Here is a 27,619-nt window from a genome sequence, read left to right on the forward strand (position 1 = left end):
ACACACACACAACAGCAAAAAGCGAGGCCAGAATATTTTTGGACCAAAAAGAAAGCGAGGGGCAGAGAGGAGGTGTCGGCATAATAACTGAAATATTTTGGCATCCACTTGGCGGGGCCACGCCCTCGACTTCTTTTACGTTGCCGGGCAGCTGCCCACCCCCTGCCCATGTCCTTCGTCCGACGAGCCAGGTCCTTATCGGGCAGTGTCAACACGGCCCGGAACCGAGGCTGGGCTCCAAATTGCAAACAAGGCAAATAAATAATTTTAGCATTTTTATGCCAAGTCAGCAGAAGGCAAGGACACTGAGAGAAGAGGGATTTCATATTTTAAAGCCTGCTTATAGGCGGTGGATAGTGCCTTAAATAATATACTAGATCTTATATATCTTTAAACCTTTTCTCACAGTGACCTCTGGGCACCATGTCCTTGACACTTACGCTGATCGCAGTAGGGTCCTTTCCAGCCCCGCTCACAGTGGCACTCGCCCTCGATGCACCGCCCGTGGGCCGAGCAGTTGGGCACCTCGCACTCGCCCACCGGAATGTCGCACTCCGCCCCCTTCCAGCCCTCCTCGCAGTGGCACACGCCGCCCCCGTAGTGGCCATGGGCGGAGCACAGAACAGGACAAACACCTAAAAATAGAGAAGAAGAAAGAGTGTCATGTTTGGTTTGTTGGATGAGGGGATTTGGGGACTCACTCTTGGAGCAATCGACGCCCTGGTAGCCATCGATGCAGTCGCACTTTCCGAGGTAGCAGCTACCACGGCCGGAGCAGTCATTGGGACAGGTGGTGCTCACGCCCTCGGCCTCCTCGGCCAGGAGGGAGACGGAGTGGGCCACCAGCTCGTCGTTGTAGACGGAGATGAACCAGAGGCCAGTGTCCAGGTACTGCAGCAGGGACACATTCACGGTCATCGCGTCCACGTCGAGGGCGGGCAGGCCGTCTCCGGCGGACCGCTTGTTCACCCAGTGCTCCTGCGGCGGCTGTGCTTTTCCGAATCTCTGGACGTGCTGCTTGGCAAGGTTCAGCGGAATCTCCACGTCGTCCTCCCGCGACTCAAAGCTCCGACTCTCGTCCGAGTCCTGATCATCGTCCTGGTCCTGGTCCTGGTCTTCAACGGTGCGATAACGCATCTCCTCCTCGCGCAGATGCTGGTAGAGCTCCAGGTCGTGGGTGGTGGCGTTGGCGGTGCTGCGACGGTGGCGAAGGTGGCTGTCCAGGCGGCCGCCCTTGATGAACTCGACAAAGTCGTGCTGGGTCACCGAGGGAGCCACGTTGCGACGCGAGTAGACCGCAAAGTGGGCGCCCCACGGCAGCGTGAAGTTGAAGCGAATGAAGGCCGGATGCTTGTTGCGGAATTCGAGGGTCCAGAACTGGTAGGCGGGTATGGTGGCGTGGTAGGCCTCGTTGAACTCCTTCAGCTCCACCACTCCGCCCAGCTGGGGCTGCAGCGCCTGGTGGTTCTGCTGCATCATCTGTCCCCCGGGTCCCATGCCCATGCCCATGCCGTTGATGCCCCCGTTTCCGGTCATGCCGCCATAGGTCAGCTGGTGGTGATCCTGCAACTGGGTGTTGGTGGCGTCCAACGGGGTCAGCGGCTGGTTGATCGAGTGCGGCTGTTGTTGCTGCAACAGGAGCTGCTGCTGGATGCCGGCATTCCCGCCGGGCAGTCCATTGCCTCCGCCCACCACCGCCGGGTTCATCAGCCCGTGGACACCGTGGTTCTGGCCGTGGTCCGAGGTGCTGGTCTGGATCGATTCCTCCGTGGGGTAGGCCGTGGCCGCGCCGTTCTTCTCGTTGCCTTTCGCCAGGCCGCCGCGCAAGTCGTGGGGCTGTGACTTGACGTCCTGGACTAGGATGCAGTTGGTGGAGTCCATGTTGGGCTTCATAGAGCTGACAGCTGCAAGGGAGGATACGGAAGAGGGTTAATTAAGTTCAGAGAGTGTTGTTGAAGGTGTTGTGGTAAAATTTTCATTATTTTTCATAGCATACTTCCGAGTGGCTTAAGTATTGTTGAAAAATCAATTCTCTACAGACTAAAAATATTCTATAAAAAGCATTAACAATTAACTCCCCATTTTATGAATCAATTCCAATTGTTTTCCGCCGAAAATTGCTTTCCAAAATTGAAATACTAAATTAAAGGCCAGCCAACTAGCACTCTGATTAGAGACCGCATCCTTGCCGTATTATCCTTGGCCGCTGCCGCTGCGTCTTCTCTGTTTCAGGGCAGTGCTTTGCCTCTTGGCTGGATTTTCGATTCCGGCTTGGCCAAATGTGCGCCCATAAATCGGGCCAGAAGCAGCCGTAGAAGCAAGAAAGGGAACACTGCTGGCCATAAATCCTGCTCCTCATGGCCAAGAGAATCGCAATAATGTCTTCTGTGGTGCTGTAGTTGGTGGCTTCAGCTGCTGCACCGCCCTGTTTTTCACACATAAATTTCGGCATCATATTTTAACGCCATATTAATATGCACACGAGTATAAATCAAAAACTAGCACCCGACCAACCCTACCCTACCGTGGAAAGTCCTGCACACACACACACACACACACACACCGCACATGGACACATGGACACAAAGTGGCCGTTGTTAACACGTTGGCATTTTGCTCTCGGAAAACGGGCGAATCCTGCTAGGCGGGATGGGGGAGGGCTATCGTTTATCGATAACCATGGCCAGCCATGGCGATTTATGGCCATTGGCAGTGGGAATGCGGCGCCAGCAGGTCCTGGCCGCCAGGACCTGGCTGCACAACGCAGAGCGTTTCAAAAAACAAGCGAGGACACTGAAATGATTGAAGGACTGACTATCCTGGGCACATATTCCACCGACAAAGGGTTAACAGCTGCACAAAATGGGTTAACCAAACATATCTGGAACCAAACATTTCTGAGCAAAAAACCTTCAGGTTCTGAGAGGTCCTGTATGGAATTCTATTCGATAATTAATCGTGGTATCCTGAAGGGAAATAATTGATAGACCCATTCAGGCACCTCAATCACGTCTTCAATCTCCATCTGGATTCATGGCTCGAATCGTGGCACATTAGTGCCTATTGCCGGCACTTGGAAGCGAAGAACCCTCACGACCAATTAACCTCACCCACTCGGGCCTATCGATCGAAATTATGTTAATGGCCGGCATTCGATTGGGCTATATATAGTCCTGGCCCGTCATTTGTATATATTTTTACTTGGAGTACCCGGAGTCGTACTCATATGTGAATCATAAACATATTAATAATGGCCCGGGCGCTGTCATTGCTCCCTCTACTTTCGGGAGTTGCTGGCTTCCAATTCGTAGCACTTGACAGGAAACAAAACATTTCGTTGACATGTAAACTAATGCACACGCACCACCCCCACACCCACACTCTCCACACTCGAACAAGACAAGGAGCAGTCCTAGGAAGGACGAAAAAAATAAAAGAAATACTAGTACTTGGATGTATAGTCCGCGGCAAGTATCATTAATAAATTAAGAGCTCGGCCCAGTTGGTTCTATTAAGTTAACAAGCTTTTCATTCAAGTGGCCACCCCCACCACTCGGCCAACAATGAAGGACCTCCTCCTTGGAGTGGCCCGGGTTTTGTATTTCCTTGCCATTCGATTCGATTCGATTCGATTTGGTTTCTGGTTTCTGGTTTCTAGTCTGGGCCTCCATTTCTCGGCGTTGTTTTTCGTGCACCAATTAAATTTGATTACAATTTGCTGCCCATTCCCCTCCTGATGGGGCAGCCCATCCCATCCCATTCCATCCCATCCATTACCACCCCCGACCGTGCTTGGCTCTCGCTAATGATTATTTAGTTTCGTTTTTATTCCTCCGCGCTCCGAGTCGAAGAAGTTGTTTATATTTTCAGCTTTTTATGGGGATATCTTGTGGGGCAGAGAGAGAAATGGTATAGCTTCAGGGTGGAAGTATTTGGTATCACATAGTAATGTCATCAATGCTTCTATTACTAATTAGTTTTAGTTTAAAGGGTAGATGGAGAGAAGTACCGGGTATCATATAGTTTTAAAGCCAAACTTTGACTGTCAGTCTATGTCTTTAATACTGTCTTCTATTACCAATTCACAAAAGTACTGGGTATCGTATAATAATCTCATCTATTTTATATCTATTCCATTACCATACTATTTGATGGGTAGAAGTACCGGGTATCATAAGTAATATTTCATGTTAGCATCCTACAAGCGATATACTCTTCTATTACCAACTAGTTTGATGTAATTACTCCCTAGAAGTACCGATTATCTTATAGTTTTCGAAACCTCTAGCTCTTTTTTCAAGTTCTATAACTATAAATGACTTCTCAGCTCACTATTGCCCACAAAAGCAAGCCGATGGCCTTTAGACCCCCATCTTTTCCAGTGCATCTCCTTGTAGAGTGCACATCATTAGTGTGAAATCAAGCACCTCCCCTTTTAGCAGCAATTTCTCCTTCAATTTCTTATTTTTTTGCCCGTTTTTTTTGTTTTTCAAGCCACACCACATCACACCACACCAGACCAGGCACTCCTTCGGCAGTGTGTGTATATATTTTTAGCCCCACTCGAGTTCTGCTCCAATTCCTGGCTGATAACTCAAAGGGTGTGCAACGGATGTGTTCGATTAATTATATCCGCCACCCAACCACCCAGCCAGAGAGCCCAACTTTTGCAGGCCGGGCCCGCCTCGCCACTTTCGAATATCCCCCGGCCTATGAATAAAAGAGTGCACGACAAATGAGACACATCATCGGGCTTCCCCGGCAGGACCTTATGCAAATGGCTCCTGCCGGGACAATGGTCCGAAAACTAGGACCCACCTCCCAGGGTCAGTGAAAAGTTAGAAGCAGCAGGAGGAGTTGGAAAATTTATGAAACATTTTCTTAATTGCACTTCCTTGAGGAAAATAATTTATTTAAACGACATGCGCACACCTTTCCCGGCGACGAGAAATGGAAATGGAAATGGAAAGTGGAAAGTGGAAGCAGGACTGCCATTGACAAATGTCCTTTGCGAATGTCCTTTCCGAATGTCAGTGTGTGTTGTGTTGTTATTTAAATAGAAATGTCTTTCATTATGCCCTTTGATTGGATAGCCCAAAAAGCGAATAGTTTTGTATTTTTAGGGACATTTCTGATGTATTCTATTCCTGGACTGTGACACACTTTTTCTATTAAGCAGTGCTCTGCCTTGGAATTAATTGAAACCAGCTGGGTATGTGGGTATGCTTTTCTTTTGGCCATTTTCCCAAACCGAAAAGTGTTTTCCCGCAACATTCTTGGCCATTGCTAATTGACTTTCTTTGTTGCGGTTGTGCGTGACGTTCGCATTTCCGGATGATTGGCCGCCGCCCACTATGCCCCGCCTCCCTCTCCCCCCTCCCCCCGTCTGGTGGTTTTCCCTAGGCTGTTTTTCCGGCCAGAGGAAGAAAAGCGAAACGAATGCGAGAAGGACAATTTCCGAGTGCTTTGCATAATTCGTTAGGCGCAAAGGAAACCGCAGAAAAATGAACAATTCCATTCACTAATTGGCAGCAATCTCTCTCGCTCTCTCTCTTTCTAAAGCCAGCTGTCTCTTTCCCACAGTGGTACAGTGAAGCCTCGGGTGGCTGAGAGATTGATGTTTTTGTTTGGAAAAGGACACTCGATGGTTTCAAGAGTGAAAAGTAGGGGAGAGAGGATGGACTAGATTGGAAATGGGAAGGAAAATACTATATGATACCCGGTACTGCTTTCTTTTCTGTTTTTTCGATTGAAAACTAGCATTCTTTTAGGCTTAATCTTTAGCTTTAGTTCTCTTATCTTAGTTAGTTCAACTATTGTCTCAAAATCAGAAATCCACATAAGAATCTACTTCAGAAAGGAGGAAAGCAAAGTCCATATGATACCCGGTACTTCATTATTTCATTGTTATAATAAAAGGAAGCATACTTTTAGGCTTAATTGTAAGTTTTCTTTACTCGTTACACCTATTTGTTCAAATAATATCTCCTTATGAAGAATCTACTTCAGAAAGAAAGAAAGCAAATACACTATGATATCCGATACCTCCTTCTTCTCTCCTTTTTAATAAAAACTAGCACACTTTTAGGTGGAATCATTAGTTATCTGTCCATTTTTAACCTTTTTACTCTACTATTGCCTCTAAAAGAGCTTCCCAGACTGAAATCTATCTCAAAAATAGAAAAGAAAAGACTCTATAGTACCAGGAACCTTTTCTACTCTCCTTTCTCATAAAAGCTAGCATACTTTTCAGTTCTCTATTAGTGTTTTGTTTCCACTTTAATCGTTTCAGATCCTCTACTGTTTCAATACGAAAGCCCTCCGCCCCTCCGACTGCTCCGAAAAGCAAAGTGGCCATAAACACGTTGTAAGGATACCATTATCCTGGCATATTGGTAATTAACCATGAACTGAGCCAGTCAGCAGCCACCTCGCCGATAACTATTGCCGTAATCAGCTTAAGATTATATGCACATAAGCATGAATATCCTAGAGTAACTTCTCCCACATCCTTCCACATCCTGGCACATCCTGATGCATTTCCACACTCACCCATCGGTTGGGGGGAGATGGAGACACCCACTGTGCTGGATTCGATTTAGGGGCGCAATGCATCTAATTTCTATTGTTTTGGGGGCGTGGCAGGGCCATCTAGGGTGCCAGGGGGGAAGGAAGAGGGGGGGGGTAGTGGGGATAAAACCGCAACAGAGCCAAAGGCAGCAACAAATTAAATTTTCAGCAAGCCGCAACTGGCAACGGGCAACGGGGCAACTGGCAACGCAAAGTGAAATGAAAATAAAATCGCATAAAGTACAAGGCCAGCAGCTGCTGTAAATGACAACGCCGATAAGATGTTAAGGGGTCACTGGGGGGTTAAGAGAGATGGAGAGAGATGGAGCTAGAAAAGGACAGCAGGATAAGCCCCATGGGGTCATTGCAGGGAAAAGCAAAAGCAGCAGCAGCAACAGCAGCAGGGCAGTAAGGCATGCAACCACACAGATGGTGGTGCAGCAGCAGGCAGTGGCGTGGCACCAAAGGGGGGTACTGAGGGGGGGCAGAGCCAACCAAGTTTCAACACAGATGGACGCACGAACGCACTTCGCCATTTGGCATGGCCAGCAGACACTGAGAGAAATATTTTAAAAATAAAAAAAAAAACTCCTGGCACTACCTCAGTCTTGCAATCACTTTCTTTCAGTGTAACCCCCTGGTACGGGGCGTGAGGGGGCGTGGTGGCCTGCATTTGCCTGTGAAACAGTGCATATCGAATGAGTTTCCGATAGTTATCCGCTTAAAAATCGATTAACCCATTTCCGATAACTACTGCAATGCGCATCCTGGCCGGGCCAGCTGCCATTCCAGCCATATTAACTGTGTTGTCTCTATCCCCGTCTCTCTCTCTCCGGCCTGCCAGCTGTCTCTTTCAGCTTTTGTTGTGATAGAAAGTGGCACATTTGTAAATCGCTCGGCAAACATTTATGCAACTTTATGCTGCTGCTGCTGGTGCTGCTGCTGCTGCTGCAGATTCTGCTGCATCTCCTGCCGCTGCGGTTGCACTTGTCACTCACTATCTTGCCATCACTTTTGCCCCCACATATTCCTTCTCTCTCTCTCGGTTTGTAGCCATCTCTTTCGCCGCCTGCTGACATTGCGGTTGATTATCGGGACAGATATGACAGCGGGATGTGCCAGGCTTGCTCTCGGCAAAGTTTAAGCTGCCACCTGACAGTTCCCGCTGGCGGTCCTTTAAATGAAGCCAAATAGTTGGAGAACAGTCAGAAATTGTAAATTGTTAAACGGTTGCAGCTGCATATATTGATTCCGGGGCTGCCAAGCAATTAAATAGCAAGCTATTAGTCATTTAAGTAGTCTATCTGAAGGTAACCTTTGACTAACTATCATTTCCAAGGGATTCGGGGTCCCCAAAGCACTATTTCACTGATTTCTAACAGTTTCAGATGTTTTTTAGTCATTTTTCTTTGCTTTTTAGATGATTAGATATGTTTTTAGGGTCTAGACATTACTTTCTACAATGAAATGGTTATAAAAACTAAGAAGACCTCAATTCTTACCACTTCGGGGTCACCAAAGTTCCTATCCTATCCTTGCCCTATTTATAGTCACTTCTCTTTAATTTTTTAAAGTTCTCCCAGCGCCCTGATAAGTAGACTATGTTTTCTGTGGGCTGCCTGGAGAGTCTTGCCTCATCAATGCACGATTGTTTGTCCTTGAGTGGGTGGTTGGATGGTGGCTAGTGGCTGGGGGCTGGTGGCGGCTGCTGCTGTTTGTTGTTTGCGGAGGCGTGGTATGTAAATCAAATTAAAGAGAACAGCTCGTGGTGCTGACAAGGCAAACAAGCCAGCCAAAGTCTGCCTGTTAATTAACTGACAATGGGCTTCAAGCCCACACCCACACACACATACTTACTGCCACAGCGAAGGATACAAAGGACATGGATGTGTTTAAAGACACATGCACTCGTATATATGTGTTTTTTTAAACCTCCAACAGACGGCAGCATCCCGCAAGTGTTTGCTAATTTTATGGAAACTTAATTAATAGAAAATTATTTGGCCAACAGGTGAAAGGGCTGGGGAGAAAGTTGCGAACAAAATATTAGCCACTATTAAAAAGTAAGTGGGGGAAAAAAAGAACGAACGAACAACAAAAAGAACAGAATCCATGAAATTAATTTCTGGTTCACCTGTTCGCCGTTGTGTTGTGGGGTCTTAACCCCAACCTGCCCCGCAGTTTCGAAAACTATTCAACCATATAACGACCCTCACACACACACACATACACACACTCTCTCGTTAAGAGACAGAGCCAAGCGTAAATTAATTTACCGCAATGGGGAAGCACACACACACACAAGGATACACAAGGATACACAGGGCTCCAACACCAGGATACAGTGAAACAAAAAGCTTTTTACACAAATGAGTTTATGGCGGCGGTTTTTTGGGGGTTTTCCAGGGGGTTTTCCGGCTGCTTTTCCGGGGGAGTGCCCCAAAAATTAATACATTATTTTAAAAAGATAAATTTCAAGGATGTGCCGGAGCTGCCAACAATTAAATCAGTGGGAGCCACACGCAGCTTCTTAAGAACTCGCTGAAAGGGACAAGGGTGTAGTCGGTATTTAATAGAAGAGGGGTTTCTCAAGGAAAAGTATCAAAAATTAAGGACTTCTTCTTCAAACCCTTTACCTAAAATCTCTGATCTATTTGTTCTATTTATTTTTATTTGGGAAACCCCCTTTTGTACGCCCCTGTCTTACCTCAGCACTCCCCCCCCTGGCCTGGCTATCCACAAAATGTTCACAACTTTTCAACTTAAATTCATTTTGGGCCAAAAATGGGGGGGAGGGGAGGGATGGGTGGCCCTGCCCCTGGCCCTGCTCTCCCGGAGTGGATTGGGGTTGGGGTGGCATGTGCCAAGTGGCATCACATATATTTTTCCCGTGGTTTGTTGGAAATTTGTTTTCGTTCACTTGCAATCCTGTGACACCGCAGCAGCAGCCTCCCCTCCCTCCTCACAACAAGGCGTCTAAAGCCACCCAGGACGCCCCTTTTAGCCAACTGTAAATCAGTGCCTCCGACTCCCAAACAGCTGCTGCTGCTTCTCCTGCGTAGATAATAAATTAAACGCAGGGAGAGAAAGTGCGAGAGTGGGTGGTGGTGGTGGTGGTGGTGGCTGATGGAGAAAGCCAGGAGAAAGCTGGAGGAATAAGTGGCTAGGACTCGGAATGGATGGCACAAACAAACAAATGGCGGAGCAAAATCAAGGATGTTGGCTAAGCCGCAAGCTGTCAGTCCTCCAAACTGTTCCTCAAAATTATTTGGCCTCAATTTCCAGATCAAATAATGGATTGGCTTTGGGGGAAGAATAAAATCTAAGGCCTTGAAACATGGGAGGCTTTAAATAAGAACTAAACTTTACTTTAAAATAGTCTAGAGACTAGGAGATAGTCTAGCAGATAGGTTTTGAGTCTAGAACGCTTAAGTCTTCACCTCTATGATACCCGGTGCTCTTTACTCTTAAAATATTATCATCTAAGAATATAATTTCAAGGAAATAATATTAAGAACAAACTCTTTAAAAGAAAAACTTGTAGAAAACACTCATGTATTTGAAGTGTCACGGTCGCCAGGTACTGCCACATAAATTGGAGTTCGTTTAAGATTTATCAGAAAGCCAGTTTGGTGGCAGCTCCTGGCCACCAGCCACCATCCACCAGGAGGGAAAACCCATGGAAAATCAGGGAAAATGACTGGGAAGTTCCTTTCCCGGTAGCCCAGATGTCGACGCACAGACGCTAAAAGTGTCCAAAAAGTTGTGCCAATGTTTCAGTAGATAAAATGCCAGGAGAGGGCAGGAGGACCTGGATCCACTGAGAAGGGTTCAGTGCGATGGCAGTGCGAGCGGTGGATCGGTTGGAGGAGGAAATGGGGCAAAGGTGGTTGAGGCGTCGTCATCGTCGCCATTGCCGTCAACATTTGGCGAGGAAGGGCTGCCTGACTGCCTGCCGTCCTGCCAGCCGTCAACCCTTTTGTTTCAAATTAAAATTTACATATTTTAATGTGCAAACTTTCTGCCAGAGGAAAACACCAGCAACAGCAACAGCAACAGCACGGAGTATAGCCAGTGGAGGTTGGATTCGTCGGAGCAGAAAAGAGAAATGGCCAAAAAGAATTAAATTGACCTGTAAATATAATTTGGAAAGCAGGAGCTGGAGCTGGAGCAGGAGTCCTGCTGGGACTGGGCACAAAACGTGTTTAATTATCAAGTTGTAAACAAAAACAGCAGGAAGGCACGCAGGAGGAGAAAAGGATCTGGCAGCATCCTTCGGATGTGGCAACAACAATAACAAGCTACCACCAAGGACCAGACCAGGAGGAGCAGGCATTAAAAAGCCATTTCAATGCCAAACACCGACTATCAGCTATCAGTTTTCAATTTTGACAATTAATTCATTTCTGATATTATTGGTGGCTATGGGAGTGGCAACTGAAGCCACATATCCCACAATTATGAACTTCATTAGCATTCGCACTAACCGACACTCGATCCTGGGAGCTGGAAGCTGGGAGCTGGGAGGTGGGACCTGGGCCCGATGCCATCGAACTCTGGCCTCGGCTGCTGGGGCTGCGGTTTCTAATTGCTTGTCAATTGAGCCGGATGCCCGACCTGGCCGCCGGTTGCCACATTTATCAATTAACATTTTGAGACAGCCCAGAGGCGTGGATGGAGCTCCAGGCACTGAGAGAAAAATCTGTGGTGCTAGTCTTAGGGGTTCAGAAGGGTCCAAAGTCTCTGAGCTTTATTATCTAATCTCTATCAAGAAATAAATATCTAAAGTTGATTCATTCAAGTTCAATCTTTAGATTGCAATTCAATCGATTATGATCTATCGAAATTCTATTGATATTTATCGAACTATTGCTATAAAAACTACTGATTATTAAGACACTCAATTAAGAACATAGTTTGTAAAATTATTTTTAAAGAGATCTCTTTAAGGAAGTATTAAAGAAATTGAATAGCTAGGCAAATGATAGAGTAAATTACAAAACTATCGATAATTAATCGATAACTAATAAAAAAACAAAGCAGAAGAGAACTCTGCTGGAAGAATAGATGATTTTTCCTCAAAAAGTCACCTACTCTACTACTCCTTCCACCCACCATTTCAAGTTCTCTGACCTTTCAAAAAGTAATTAAATTTTGCCACAGTGTATAGTATATGTGTGTGTGTGCTTTTGTGTGTGTTTGCCTAGGGCAACGCTCCGTGTCGAGTTTCTTAGCTCTGTGCAAGTGTGTGGGTGTAAGTTAACACCATTTAACGCTAATGTAAAGCAAACACTTTGATGTATTTGCCTTGTTATCGCTTGTTTGTAGTTTGCACTTATGTACACTGAGCGAATATTTGCCCACACATACACACACACACACACATACAGTTCTAATATGTATATACTGTGCATATGCATGTGTATTTTTCATTAACTCTCGCCTCCCTGGTGGTGGCATTATGAGAATGTCCGCTACGCTTTTTGGGGGGCGATTCTTACCTGCAAAGTATGCCAGCATGGCGGTTAGGACGACGGATACGAGTATTAAGGCGATGCTCAAGCATTTCCAGGAACATCGGTGCTGACAGCGTTTATCTATGTGAAACCTGCGAATAAAAAGCGGAATATATATACGGAGTTAGTCTGTGTATATAGAGAATGTTGAGCAAACTGTTGAGAAATGCATTTGTAATTAACGGAGGAGTAAGAGGAGGAGGACCTGCTGGCTCTGAATCCCTGGGTCCTGCGGCTTTATATGCTTGACATATCACAAGGACCACAGAAACCATCCTGCCAAACAGCCTGCACAGAGAGAAACAGTACATATCTTGGGGTCAGTGGAGGAGTACACTGGAAGGCCAACCCTTCCCTCTCTGTTCGTGCCAATGAGTTTGTCAACTGCCGACAACAGCCGGCAACTTTTTTAATAAAGCCAAAGCCTCCCCACCGAAATGGCAACGCATGCAAAATGATGCACAAGACCAGGACAAAGGAGCCTGTAGACCTCCTGGTCCTGGTCTACCTCCCAAAAAGGGTGTTAATCACACATACAGCCAACAAGTCTAAGCCGCCGCAGGCCGGGCTGTCAAGTCTTTCGGCGTGGTCGCCTCTAATTGCGTAAAAGTTGAATGAAATGCTACAAAACTCTGGGAATCGAGGGAGGAGGAGCAACTGCCAGTGAAATTCGTGGGCGGTGGGACGGTAGGGCGGTAAGACGGTTGGGCGATGGGGGCGTGGTCCCGGCTTAAAGAGAATTAACAATTCTTGAGTTGGCAACTTTCGAAAGTTGGCCAGAATTGGGTTAGACTCGAGAGTGTCCGAGAGAGGAGGGAGAAGGAGCCTTCAAAGGTGATTCAACTCTGAAGTTTCGGGGAAAGGCGAAAGAGCCCTGCGGGGGAGAGCTCTTCAAGGAGTCACAGGACTAGCTGGGAAATCCTTCAAGTTTTTCTTTTTTTTTTGAGATATTGTTGGAGCACCAAGCTGAGATTGAAAGTGAAGGAATTCTTAAGGTTTAAGAGGGGATTTAAGAGTAAGACTTCTTCTCTGATCTGGTACTTGTAGGGTTAAGCGATAGTATCGGGTATTATGTGGTAATACTATTAAGATAACTATTGCTTTTTAACTTCTGGTATAAGAAAGGGAGTGCGATAGCTTGGTAAGAAGGTATAAAGGTTACAAGGAACAACTTGAAAAAGCACTAACTTATAGGAACTGTTATCATACCCGGTACTTGTTAGAGTTATGCGATAGTATCATCGCATATGTGGTCATACTATCAAGAAATCCACTGCCCTCCAACCTCTAGTATTAGAAGCCATAGTACCGGGTATCAGATAGCCTGTTTCCCTTTAAAGTCCTTCAAACAACATCCTTAAGAAGCACATCCCTTTCAACAAATTCCCCCAAAAAGCCAGCTCTCCTCCGAACCGAAGACAAGCCATCTGAAAAACTACATACACGCTCGATATATAAATACTTTTCAACGCTTTACGACCCCTTTGAAGCCAGAAATCAGTTGAGTGGAAGCCAGCCCGCTGCAAACAGGCAATTTAACGCCCATTCACCCATACGGCCTGCGGTGCGGCGGGTCAAGGAGCCCCAGCTATCGGCGGCTATATATAGTAGTCGGTAGTGGACTCCTCCGTGGGTATATCTGCTGGATGCTGGATGGTGGAAACTCACCTGGATGGCGAATATGGCGAATAGTGCGGTGCGTGGGCCGAGTGCGAATTACGCAACGGGAATCCGGGCATTACCAGCGGCTGGGAGCCGCTTATCTGGCAGTTGCCACCGTTGCCGCCTCCCGGCGGTCCTACTTGCGGTCCCACGCCGCCCCCTGGCGGTCCTCCGCCCACGCCCCCCGGCATTGTGCCAGCGCCCATGGGCAGGCCGACGCCTCCGCGATCGATGCCGCCGTGGCCGATTGTGTTGCTGCCAGTTGACATACTTTGGGGCATCTGTTGGGGGTGGCCGCCGAGCCTGTTTCGGAAAGGGAGAGAAGAGAAGAAGGTTGTGGTCAGTCGGTGTGAGAAAAATACGTGAGAAAATATTATTCAAATATGTGAGACAGTTGGGAATACAATTTTGGGGATTATTCAGGCAGTACATAAGGTTTAATATTAAATATAGTAAGTTATATAGCACGATATTAAGGACTATATAATGATAAGGTAAGAAAAGTATATCCTTACTTCCATAATAACTTTCTTTAAGTGATATTTTCTCAATAGTGCAAAGAAATTACTATGGTATAGCCTATAGGACAATAGCTAGAGCCTTCTTCCTTTATGGGTAGTATGAAATAGTACGAAAACTAGTATAGTAAGAAACTATTTCTTCAATATTTCAAAGAGAAAAAAAGATAAAGACTTAAATGAGGTTCTTGAAGTAAAAATCATAAACCTTAAGCCATATATTTTCTTTAAAAAGTAGCCTATAAAGTTCAAGATTATGTTTAAGTTTGAAACCTACATATTTTTTTAATAATTTATGGCTCAGTAACTACAAAGGAAGTAATAAAGAGAAAATATATAAAGAAAATAAATGAAGTATTATAAAAGCATTGTGAGAAAAATACAAGTCCACTATGAAAATATAAAATAAATAATAAATAAATAATTACGAAAGGTATACCTTTTAAAGCCTTGTTCCCCAAGAACTAAAATTACCAATAATTTGTTATTTAATCCCCAATTTAATCCCTAGTATTTCTCGCAGTGCCCTGACAGTGCTTGTAATGCGGAAATTAAAACATGTGCAAAAGTTTTCGCTCTACATTGGCTCCGTCGCTTTTTCGTTACAATATTTAAATCCCATCCTCGCGGACAAAAGGCGGCTGGCTGGCGGGCTGGCTGGCTTTTGGCTTCTGCCCGCTGTTATTGTTATTATTATTATTTTTAACGGTTAAGTGATGCGGAAATTTTAAATTAAAAAACATAAATCAATGCATATGTGAGCAGAGTAAGTGTGTGTGGCAGAGTATTGTATTGGACGAGAATGAGGAAAAAAAGGACTGAAAGGAGGGCTGGGGCTTTCATTATCCCCGGACCGGACTGGAGCGATTTTTGTTGCTGTTTGTGTTTTATTATCGCTGGACATTAAGCGGAAATGCAGTCCTCGCTGCTGCCAGGACTCGATAACTGCCATTGTTGTTGGAGGAAAGTGCAGAGCGCAGAATGCGGATGCCATTTTCAGGCGCCGCCCGCAAGTATGCAACAGAAATTACAACTCGAAAACAGCTCTTTTTGTTGTTTTTGCAGCAAAAAAGTGATGATTTCTAGACACTTTAAGGCCAACTATTCATAATTTATTCATAAATTGTTATTAAAAAATAATTAAAATTAAAATTTTAAGAAAATTAATGAGTATTTAAGGTTCTTGTTTAATTAAAATGTTTAAAAAAGATTCAAAAGCCTAGAAACCTTTTAGAAAAATGAAAAATATCGATAGAAACAAGAACAAACCATCGAAAGTATCGAAATTCTTCGATTGGAAACATTTTTAAACATAAAAATGCATAAACTGCATCCTTTAAACTATTTAAGAATCCTCATTTTAGTCTTTTTTCCCCTCGGAACTAAAAACCCACTTATTTTTGTATGCCATGTCATTAGCTCCTCCATTTTTAATCTGCAATTGAAGCGTACAGTTGCGCCAAAAGCCTTTCAACTCGTTTTTATTTCCTTTTTTTGTTTTTGGAACTCTACCAGGACTTATCTGGGCCATCATGCTTATTTTTATTCCGACCCGGACCCGGCACTGTCTCCGGCTGTGGATCCGGGTTCTGATTCTGATTCTGATTCAGATTCAGATTCCGACTCGAATTCATTGTCATTGTACCGAACTCATCGTCAGTGGGATATTCGCGTGCATTTGACATATCACATTTGGCTCTATTCGTATCTCTCTATATTTTTTTTTTGTTTGGATTTTGGGGGTTTTGGGCTTTTGGCCTGCTTTGGGTTTTTCGCTTTTTCGCTTTGGCCGCCATTTTGGCTTTGTTATTTATGGGCATGTCAAGCGGTCAAGCGTGTGCCACGCCCCCATCCCGCCCGTCAGCCGCCCAGCAGCGATCTGGCCTGCATCTGACATGCGGTTGTTGTGTGCGGCTTCTCTTCTCTTTTTTTCTTTAAAATTTTCCCCATTTTTTTTTTTGTCGATTTTGGCAATCGAATGAAGTGCAAGCGACGCCGATGGCGGCATAATAATCCCGAAAGTTTTCAGAGATTTAAAAATGTTGCCAGATCGGTGTAATTTATAGGTAGGGGAATCCCCAACACCAGTATCTAGTATCTAGTATCCACTATCCAGTATCCAGAATCCGTATAGCCCAGAACCCGGAGAAGCCCGGAATCCGAAACAATGAATGGCGCCCCCGGGTGCTCAGCCAAATAGACATGGAGATTGGTTAGACTTTGGACCGGACCGGGCCGGGCCGGGCTGGGCCCACAAGACAAATGTATATGGCTTGTCCCAGTATTAGTGAGTATCTGTGTGTGTGGGGAGAGTGGGTCTCAGTGTGTGTGTGTGTGCTTTCGGGGCAGCTTAGCAAATGCTAAGCCAGGCAGCTAGCAGCGCAAGCTGTGCCAGTGATTTATTAGCAACAATAATAGAATTAAACAATTTAAATTAAGTTGTAGCCAAAAACCATAAACAGTCTGCCAGAGGCCGCCTCCTCCCTCCTGCCTCCTGCCTCCTGCCAGCTGCCTCCTGCCCCCTGCCAGGCACGCCACTGGCAACAAATCCAACACATACACGCAACGTTTTGTTGCCTCGAAAGGAGGCAGATACCCTAGATATTGCAAGGTTGGGAGAGTTTCAACTAATTGGGGGTTATTTTAGTATTTTTTATTTATTTTTAATTTATAATTTGATAAATTATTTAATTTCAAAGATGAAGAAATTATGGAAAGACATCTTGAAGATCTTAAAAGAAAAAGCCTATCTTAACTTTACTTTTTTGTTTAAAATCAAGTAACCCCTTAACTATTACTCCTTAAATCTTAAAAATATATATTTCAAAATTTAAACAATATTTTTTTTTAATATAAAATCCTTTAAAAAAAATCCTTTTCAGAAGTAACTCCCTCTTCGAGACGCCATTTTGAAAGCCAAACCTTGACCAGAAGGAGACGGAGAAAGCGGAAGCACAGCTGGGCCAAAGTTGGGAAGCAAGTGGGAGAGAGATACATAGATAGAGAGGGCAATGGGGATAAAGAAAGAGATGGGGGACAACTTCCGCGCCTCGCTAGCGGGGCATTACAAATGCTTCCTGTGCATACATTTGGCAGGGCAGTCCGGCCACTCCACTCGCTCCTGGCCGTATATTGTGGCCATTATTATTGCCGCTGACCAGGCACTCCCCCCACACCACTACCCCCCTTAACACACATCTACACCCATGACACTCGACGAAAGTTGGGCCACACGCAATATGCGAGAGCAGGAGGAGAAGGAGAACGAAAAAAAAACCATAGTATACTTTTAAGTGCACCGCATTTTGTAACTCAAAATGGCAGTTTGCAGTCATGTTTGGTCCTGTGCACCAGTGTGGCTGTGACTGTGTCTGTGCCTGTGTCGGTGTGCCCGTTTGATTGTTTAATTTAATTTGGATTTAAAAGCAACGCATAACAAAGATTGCCGGCAATTATTTTTTGCCCGACGCTCTTGTTATTCAATCAAATAATATTCATTTCATTTGCAATCAACAACAGCAGCAGCTGCGAAAAGTTTTGCTTTTATTAAATTCAGTTTCTGTTTCTGTTTCTCTTGCTTTTAATATTTTTCCCCCTTTTTTTTTGCCTTTTCTCCACCCTCTCCTGTTTCTGTTTATTCCGCTTTGTGATAATAAATACAATTTTTGCATCGTCCACTGGGAAAACAAGCGAGATATGGTGATAGTTTCTGCGACAAAAAGGACATAAATCCACCGAAGCTGGGCAGGAGGCACACACACACATATCTGGTTGCAGGACACCATTTTTCCAATCAAATTTTAGGGAATATTTTTAGGGACTTGAAAGGTGTTTCTAAACGGGGTTTAACTTTTGCCTTTAAATAGAGTGTTGAATGAATTGCATGAGAATTGGATGGGAGCTGCGGTGAGGCACCTAGCGAGGGCTATATCTTTTCTAATATTCATCCGATTCTTGAGCGGAATATCTTAAACGATTTGTAGATCGATTCTCCACCATTTTGCATCAGAATCTGAGAGCGAAATATTTTTCAAATTTTTATACATTTTTGTGGGGAGACCCTTGCAAAATGCGTGATTCTCGAATATGGCCCCTTCCGATGTCTATATCTTCGCCAATTCTGATCCGATTCTCAAGCGGAATACCTTGATCGATTTCTATATCGATTCCTGATAAATCTGCATCAAAATCCGAGAAGAAAATATTTTTTCGATTTTTTGTCAATTTTTATGGGGAGACCCCTGCAAAATGCGTGATTCTCGAATATGGCCCCTTCCGATGTCTATATCTTCGCCAATTCTGATCCGATCCTCAAGCGGGATACCTTAATCGATTTCTATATCGATTCCTGATAAATCTGCATCAAAATCCGAGAAGAAAATATTTTTTCGATTTTTTGTCAATTTTTATGGGGAGACCCCTGCAAAATGCGGGATTCTCGAATATGGCCCTTTCCGATGTCTATATCTTCGCCAATTCTGATCCGATCCTTAAGCGGAATACCTTAATCGATTTCTATATCGATTCCCGATAAATCTGCATCAAAATCTGAGAGGAAAATATTTTTTCAATTTTTTGTCGATTTTTATGGGGAGACCCCTGCAAAATGCTGGATTCCCGAATATGGCACCTTCCGATGTCAATATCTTCGCCAATTCTGATCCGATTCTCAAGCGGGATACCTTAATCGATTTCTATATCGATTCCTGATAAATCTGCATCAAAATCTGAGAAGGAAATATTTTTTCAATTTTTTGTAAATTTTTATGGGGAGACCCCTGCAAAATGCTGGATTCCCGAATATGGCACCTTCCGATGTCAATATCTTCGCCAATTCTGATCCGATCCTCAAGCGGGATACCTTAATCGATTTCTATATCGATTCCTGATAAATCTGCATCAAAATCTGAGAAGGAAATATTTTTTCAATTTTTTGTAAATTTTTATGGGGAGACCCCTGCAAAATGCTGGATTCTCGAATATGGCCCCTTCCGATGTCCATATCTTCGCCAATTCTGATCCGATTCTCAAGCGGAATACCTTGATCGATTTCTATACCGATTTATGATAAATCTGCATCAAAATCCGAGAAGGAAATATTTTTTCAATTTTTTGTAAATTTTTATGGGGAGAACCCTGCAAAATGCTGGATTTTCGAATATGGCCACTTTCGATGTCTATATCTTCGCCAATTCTGATCCGATCCTCAAACAAGATACCTTAATCGATTTCTATATCGATTCCTGATAAATCTGCATCAAAATCTGAGAAGAAAATTTTTTTTTTTTAATATTTTGTCGATTTTTGTGGAGAGACCCCTTGCCAAATCGTGAATTTCTCCATATGGCCCCTTCCGATGTCTATATCTTCGCCAATTCTGATCCGATTCTCAAGCGGGATACCTTAATCGATTTCTATATCGATTTGTAATAAATCTGCATCAAAATCCGAGAAGAAAATATTTTTTAGATTTTTTGTGTAATTTTCAAGAGGAGTCCCTTTAAAAATTTCAAGAATGCTCAGAAGTGGCTATATGACCTCAAAAGAAGATCTATATCTTTGTCAATCTTTAACCGATATTCAAGAGGAATACCTTAAAAGATTCGTAGATCAATTTTCTATTAATCTCTATCGAAAACTGCAAGCCAATAATATATTTTTAATTTTTTCTAAAATTTTCTTTGGGAACCCCCCTCTTTGAGAAGGTCAAAGAATACTTGGAGCAGCCAGAAACCTTAAATTCTCTCCCTAATTGTGTAAGTAAACCCTTTTTGTGATTCCCTCCGCAACAAATCAATTATCTGCGACAATTATTCGACACTCTGGCACTCGGTTCGGTGGTTCTCCTTCACAATCTTGGCACTTTGCGGATGCGTGACAGGACAATGGAATGCAATTGCTCCGATTTGGTTGCAGATGTTAATGTTGCACGTAGCCCTTTGCGACACAAAGTTTGTTGTTCACCTATTTAGACCCTGTCCCCCCTCCACCCTCTCCCCTCTCCCCTGTCTCTTTCGCACGTTCTGCAACTGTCTCTGTCTGTTGGCCCTGTTCGGCTGTGTTATTATTGATTTCGCGCTTCATTTTTCTAGCACGTTTCCAGCGTTTCATAGCCAGCGTGTAATTTTGTTTGGATTTATCTTCCACTACCCTCCCCTCTCTTTTAAAGGGGGGGTCCTATTATGTGCCAACTCTCTCTCTTCTTCAGGGTGTGTGTGTGTGTGTGCGAAATTTTGGCGAAAATCACGTTTTTGGTGGGCGTTCTGTGTTAGTTTTCGCTTTGTGAGGCACGAATCTGTGTTGAAAGGAGCCACGAACAAACCGGAAAGGGAGTGGGGAGGGATGGGGCAATTTAACCCAACAATGCCAGAAAAACTAAATTCATAGTTTTGTTCCACTTGCACTCAATACAGTAGGGGGAGTGATAGGAAGTAGACGGAGGCCTCCCTGCCTCCATTGAAAAGTTTTCAACAAAATGTTCCAATGGCCTGCAGGCTCGATCGTTTTTTGGAGGGAGGAAACAGGATAACCAGAGAGGGGTAGAGAGGGGCAGAGAGGGGGGAGAGCCTAGCTACAGGCTACAGGAAGTCCTGGGAATTTATCAAATTTATTTTCCAGGGAGAACTCTAAACAAAAAGCCTCGTTCGGAGTTGCGGAATAGTTTTTCGAGAGAAACAAAAGGGAAAATGTATAATTATTAAGTGGGAGAGGGAGGAGAAGGGTTTTTAAGGGTTTTTTTTTAACAAGGGTTAACAAATTAATTACAAAAAGTATTGTTTTTTATTTAAAGCATTTTTGAGAAAAGAAATTCAAGCCAAAAGTGTGTGATCTAATTTGTTTTTATTATTTATTAGCCACTCTGTTAACCCTTTTCCTTTCTGTTTTAAAAACTTTTTTAATAAAAATGTTTTTTAATATCAGATCTATACCTGCCCCCCCCCCCTTTTTTTGTAACTATTTCTTGAAAAAAGCAAAAAAAAAAAAATAAATAAAAACTTTCGCCACTTGAGGAGATTCCCGCGAGATTTCTAAAAATTGTTATCCTTGCTGCTCTCTCTCTGTCTCTCTCTAAGGATAACCGTTCGAGACAAAGGCAAAAAGGCAAAAGGAAAGCAGACAAAGAAAGTTTCAGGAGGGTGGAGGGAGGAGAGAGGAGGCAGAGGAGGGAGGGGCAAATCAATTTAATTAGTTTCTGACTTTCATTTACAAATTATGCATAAATCTGTAGACAGCGCCCCAGAGACCATAAATTAAGCGCCAGCGCCAAACTCTTGGCCGAAAAAAAAAACAAAAAAAATAAAAGAAAAGAAAAGCGGGAAAAAAAGAAAACTTTTACGTTGAACACGAGAGCAGGACTCGAGCCCCAAAACAACAACAAAACTTGTATCTAACTACAGCAAAAACAAAAGGGAGAAGAGAGCGGGAGAGAGAGTGGGAAAGCGGAGAAAGTAAAAGGAATAGGGGGGGTAGCAGTGAGGGTTGTACGCAAAATTAATTTGCGCTTTTATTAAATTTTCTTTCGACGCTCTCGGGGCAGGACGAGCCAGGACGAAGGTTAGCAGTGGGTGGGATCAGGCGGGCAGGAGGGTGGCAGGGCGGCAGGGGGGCAGGTAATCACGCCCACAGGGGAAACCCCCTACGTATGAGCAATTTTTATCGAGCGTAAGGACTGCGAGCGGAGGGGGGGAGCAACAAGCAACATGCGAACAAAATACCAGATAAGGGGGGGATGGCATTTTAGCCAAACGCTGTCAAACTGAAATGCAACAACCCCTTGAACAATTTTTTATACACGATTTATTTCCATTTTCCTTCATTCTCCCTTTCTATAATATTCTCTCTTTTCTTCTTCTCTTCTCCACATTTATATATTTATATCCATTTTTTTCAATTTTTTTTTTTATTTTTTGCACAAGAATGAATCTTACGCTCCAATGCATTTTTTAGCAAAAGTCTAGGGGGGGTAGCCAGGGGGCCCGATGGGAATTATTAGAAGAAATAAATGCCAAACAGAAACAAGTTACTGTTTACAGGATATTTAACTTTAAATGATAATTCTAGCTATTATGGCACTACTACAAGGTACTATAGAGGTATTCTGTTTAGTATCTGTTTAGTATCTGCGATATTAATCGCAATATATATTAATCTATATGGTATTTTTCATTAAAATATACCATAAATATATTTTTATAATGATCTTTATAGTATCTTTTCTTTCTATAGTATCCTTATCTTTACAGATCTTTATAGTTATGGTGTAGTATAGTACTATCCTTTACTAAAAACGTAATATCATTAAATATTTTTAATTTATTTAGCATCTTTTCACTTTAAAAGCATATTAATACTATAAAATGCTTTAAATACTACTTTACTGTAAAGTATAAAAACATACCCCATTAACCCTCTATAGATCTACAAAACCTATAAATAATAGACGTACTATCCATATCTTACTATATAATATTTGGATATAATATGATCTATATATTATATTTTATATATTTGTGGATGTTGAAAAGATATATACTCTTTTCATACAAAGATATTACATCTATAAAGTAGACCCTGAAATCCCTATCATACATAGTACTATATATATCCAACATATATCCTATCTATATCCAAGATATTCAAGATCCAAAAATATGTATATAATATCTTGAAATATACTAACTCTCTACTATCTATCTGCTCCAATATACTATCTCCAAATAGATCTTTTATATATAATCTATTATAATCCATATTCTATAGTAGTTGTAGTTGGACTAACCCCTTTAACCCCTTAAACCACACTCCCAATTAGCACTCTATAAGTCGAAAGATACTCCTATAATCCATATCCGAGATTTCCATCACAAAACCCATTTAAATCTCTTACGGATTGAAGTTCTTGCGACTTGAGCGAAAGGTAAACGATCTAAAAATGGCAAAAAAAAAGGGGGGGGGGAGGCATGTGGCAGGAAGCATGAGGCATGAGGCAGGAGGGAGAAAAGCCATTCGCTTTTCCTAACGGTAACCGCTGTATCAGTTACGCGCTCTCATGGCAGATGATTCTGCAGAATAAAAACGAAACCAAAAACCCCCCTTTTTTGCCCCTTCTACCAGAAACCGGGGGGCGCCCCTGTGCCGCTTGCGCCTTAACCCTCCACTGGCCCCCGGGGGCTGCTGAAGCGACTAATAACACCCCGAGGGAGCAGGCGGGCAGCGAGCAGCGTCTGCCGCAAGTGGGCGGGGGTGGGCGTGGCTGGCAACAGCAACAGCAACAACAACAAGGAAAAAAGCAAAAGCGGCGACTGCCAATGATCAAAGAATTTTTTTCCCTTCCATGTATTTTTTATTTATTTTTTTTTTTTTGCAGCCAACTGGGAGATGGCAGAGTTGCCAGGCCAAGCTAAATTTTTGTTATGACGGCGGAATTAATATTATTAAGGGTCGATTTTCAGTCCAGGACCCGGGTCGCAGACGGGTATGTCCCTTTTTTTCGCTTTTTTTTTGTATTTTTCGGTCTAGAGCCGTTGAGTTGATAATTTCGCGAGGGGGGAAAGGGGAGAGGGGAAGGGTAGAGTGGGAGACGCCACGACGTCATTATCAGCAAATGCCGCACGCCGCTTTGTTTGACAAGGGCCACCCTAAAACAGCCCAAGCCACCCACAACTCGCCCATTAAATATTTACAGTTTTGGCAAGTTTCAAAAGCGCCTTTAATTGCTGTCACTTCTGGATTAATTATTCAGCGCCAGAGCCCGCAAAACACACGGAAGATGGCTAATACCCTGCCGCCCAGCCCCCAAATCTAATAAGCCTAATTGCCCGGGTCCTAGGCATAGGGGCTTTTTAGGGAGGGGTCATGTCTTACTAGAAATACTAGAAATACAACTTAAATATTCATGTCCGACGAGGTAGAAATGAAAAATAGTGGGGTTTATATAAGTAAACAGTAAAATAATAGGAAGTCTGGGAGGGAAGTATTAGGGAGCTAAGAGATCTTATAACTAATAGATCTAATATAATAATATAACTATGAATACCCGGTACTTGCTTTCATTCAGACCAGAAACTGTCTAGTTTTGGTATTAGAAATAGTAGTAGTATTTTTAGTAGTATTATTATAGTATTTATTGGAAGTATTTGGTACAAGTATTAGTATTTTTCTAGGTTCCAGAATAGATCTACAGATTTTACCTATGAGATCTTATATAATAGATCTTCTCTAAGAGTTCTTGTATGAAAATATAACTATGAATACCCGATACTTGTAATAGCAATAGTATTTAAAGTACTATTATTATAGTATTTATTGTAATTATATAGCATATATCATTATGATACATAGATCAGTATACAGTAGACTTAGTATACCTAGTATTCCTATTTTTTCTCACTATACTTAAAATTTTGTATTATAATTCTTAGTCTATTGGTATTACTATGGTATATATTAGACTATATAGTATATAATACCAGTGAAAGTTATACTATTTAGTATATTTTAGTATAATATAATAGATAATACTATAAAAGTTAAAAGATTAAACCATCTCAGAGCAAAGAAATCATTAAAAAGAGAAATATAAGCCCCTCCAAATACCATGTCTTCAATATCCTTACTTTGCAGAGTATTTCCTAGTCGTTCTTAGTAATATTTGAAAGTCCTGCCCTATCATTCCCCTTTTATGCGCGGGAAAATGAAAGAAAAGAGCTCTCAGGACTCACGGAAGGTGAAAGGCAGGAGCAGGACCAGGACGAGGCCTGAAAGCGTCGCGCGATAAGCGCCTCAAACATTTTTCCAAGCGCTTATTAATTGTGTTTGTCGAGGACGAGGATGAGGACAAGGACGAGGACGAGGACGACGACAGCAGCCTAAGCTGCCAAGGGCCAGGAGCCTGCCAGGATGTTTGCCAAAGGATTATGCAGCAGTGTCGCCGAGGCACACGCTTTTGTGAAAGAAGGAACTTGGAGGGAAAAAAAAGGCAACTGTTCCATGAAAAATAAAAAAAACCAAACACCCACCCAGGGAACCACCACCCCCGACCACCTGCTGGGCGGCTAAAAAAAAAAATAATGTAACAAGCAAGACGGAGAGATTTTTAATATTTGCCAGAAGTGTGGCAATAAAATCAATCGAGCTAATAACGGAAATTGCCCAAGGAGCCCAAGGACCAGAAATCGAAAAACGCAGCGGGTCATCGTCCTGCCAAGCACGTGGCCAGATCCCACCATCCCCCTCTCTCTCTCTAGGAAAAATATCTCTCTAGGATACGCCAGTTTCGATTCCGATTCGAAATGGAATAAATTGAATTAGACGGCATGTCCTGCTCCTGGCCATCCTGCAGCTGCAAGTGCAACAACCACCACGACAGCCCAGCATCCCTGGTAGTCCTGATACTACTCCCTGGTAGTCCTGCGTCCCTGGGCGTGGCCATAAAGCAGAGTAATATGCTCGCCCATCTGGCTAATAATCAAATCAGTGGGCGTGGTCATATTTTTCGATTGCCCAGCGCCCCCTTTTTATTTCCGGTCCATCAATTATCGAAGGTTTCGCCGCGAAGGGTGTTGCTACGAAAAAAGTGGTTACTTTCTTGACTTTTTATGGGGAGTTGGGTAATAGTAGGGTATGAGGGAGTATAGGGTATCATTATTTTCATCAAAAAGATGTGACTAGAGGCAGGATTAAAGATTGGGATCATAGTAGCTCATGGTATATTGGTAGAGCTCTTAGTATTCGAAGTATTTTTGTTTGTAGAGAGTTCCGGGTATCATTATTTATAGGAAGAGAGGGGATTAGAGCCTACATTTTTGGTTTTAATTCCAGTATAATATTAGATCACTTAGTATTCATATTAAACTAAGTTATAGTGAGTACCAGATATCATTATTTTAAAACAGAACAGATACTAAGAACTTCTATAAATCATAATGGTTTATAGCAAGTACCGGGTATCATTATTTATAGGAAGAGAAGGAACTACAGCCTAAATTCTTGATTAAAATCGATAAATACTCTGAGAATACTTAGAACTTATAGTAAACTAAGTTAGAGTGAGTACTAGGTATCATTATTTCAAAATTGAAAGGATACTGAAGACTTCTATACATCATACTCGATTATAGCGAGTACCGGGTATCATAAACTATCCTTTTAAAGAGTACAGGGTAGCCATTATTCTGAATAATACTCAAGGAATATTTGTAGAAAACCCAGAACTCATAGTATACTCATTTATAGCGAGTACCAGGTATCACAGCCCCTCTACTAGAGAGTACCAGGTATCATACAGTCCACAGTCCACTACCTTCCACTTTCCACCAAAAACCTTCCTGAAACCCCTTTGCACATTTCAAAATATTATTTCCTATTATTATTAGCCTCTGCCCGATGTATGAATCATTATAATTGTATAATCCCTTCGCCCCCCCCGCCCGCCGTATTAATTTTCCGCCATAAAGCGTAATACTGATGGAGGTCCTTGGGTCCAGTGACCGCCCTCAAGTTAATTTGCAACATAATCTTTTAATCTGGTTTTTGTGTCAAGCGCAGACCGCCGCAACACCGAAGCGAGTGTGTGAGTGGTGTTGCGAGTGGGTGGATGAGGATGTGGATGTCCTGTCCTGTCCACGAAAATGGAAAAAGTCACCCCCGAAAAATAGCATACATAGATCTCGGCTCATCATCGACAGCGTTGAGCGTCAACCCTTGAAGCTACACGGTACACGGTGGTTAGTATGGGTTGGGATTTATGAAAAATTCATTAGTTCCGGGTGCGTTTCCGGGCATCGACAGGATGACATATGAAGCTAATGATGCCCCAGGCGCAGGACATTGTCCACTTAATGCTAAAAAAGACCATTCCACGGATGGAATTAAATTTATTTAATATTACTCTTTATTTCCCTCCAGAAGTAGGCCTCCAATCGGGTCTATGGATAGTCTACTTTCGGGGGCTCATCAGCGAGTCGCAGGCGCAGGACTCTCGCAAGAAAGGAAATAAAAAAACATCAAATGACACACATAGGCCAGTCTATATGGCATAGTATGGGTGTGTATCTGTGAGAGTATCTGTGTGTGAGCTGAAATTCATCAAAATCCAATCAATCTTTCATTTAAACATTTTCATTTCGGCTCGTTGCGTGGCATTGAATGGAAATCCATACAAAGGGCCGACGTCCGTCCCCCACCCCACCACTCCGCCAGGCGGATGCGGATGAAAATTGCAAGGAAAAGCGAGGGGTGGGGGCGGGGAGGGAAAATGGCAAAACAAAGCGAGGCGAGGCAAGGCGGGGTGCCGAAAAAAAAAATGAAAAAGAAAAAAAATCCACAGTAAAGCGCAAATATTTGCGCGTATAA

At 43.3% G+C, this 27,619-nt stretch overlaps 1 protein-coding gene across 4 annotated transcripts in view; it reads right to left on the reverse strand.

Annotated features, from left to right (window-relative positions):
* Nucleotides 1-27,619, reverse strand: part of LOC6502149 (teneurin-a) — a 210,452-nt gene that overhangs the window by 44,913 nt on the left and 137,920 nt on the right. For all 4 annotated transcript variants that reach the window (XM_014904464.3, XM_044717075.1, XM_001966084.4 and 1 more), the window contains 4 exons: nucleotides 13,755-14,051; nucleotides 12,072-12,178; nucleotides 702-1,904; nucleotides 441-635 (listed from right to left, as the gene is read on the reverse strand). In XM_014904464.3, coding sequence (XP_014759950.2) covers nucleotides 441-635; nucleotides 702-1,904; nucleotides 12,072-12,178; nucleotides 13,755-14,051 — 1,802 coding nt within the window. The remainder of the gene's footprint in view (nucleotides 1-440; nucleotides 636-701; nucleotides 1,905-12,071; nucleotides 12,179-13,754; nucleotides 14,052-27,619) is intronic.

Source organism: Drosophila ananassae, chromosome XL, assembly GCF_017639315.1.
Source record: "Drosophila ananassae strain 14024-0371.13 chromosome XL, ASM1763931v2, whole genome shotgun sequence".
Classification (NCBI taxonomy): domain Eukaryota; kingdom Metazoa; phylum Arthropoda; class Insecta; order Diptera; family Drosophilidae; genus Drosophila; species Drosophila ananassae.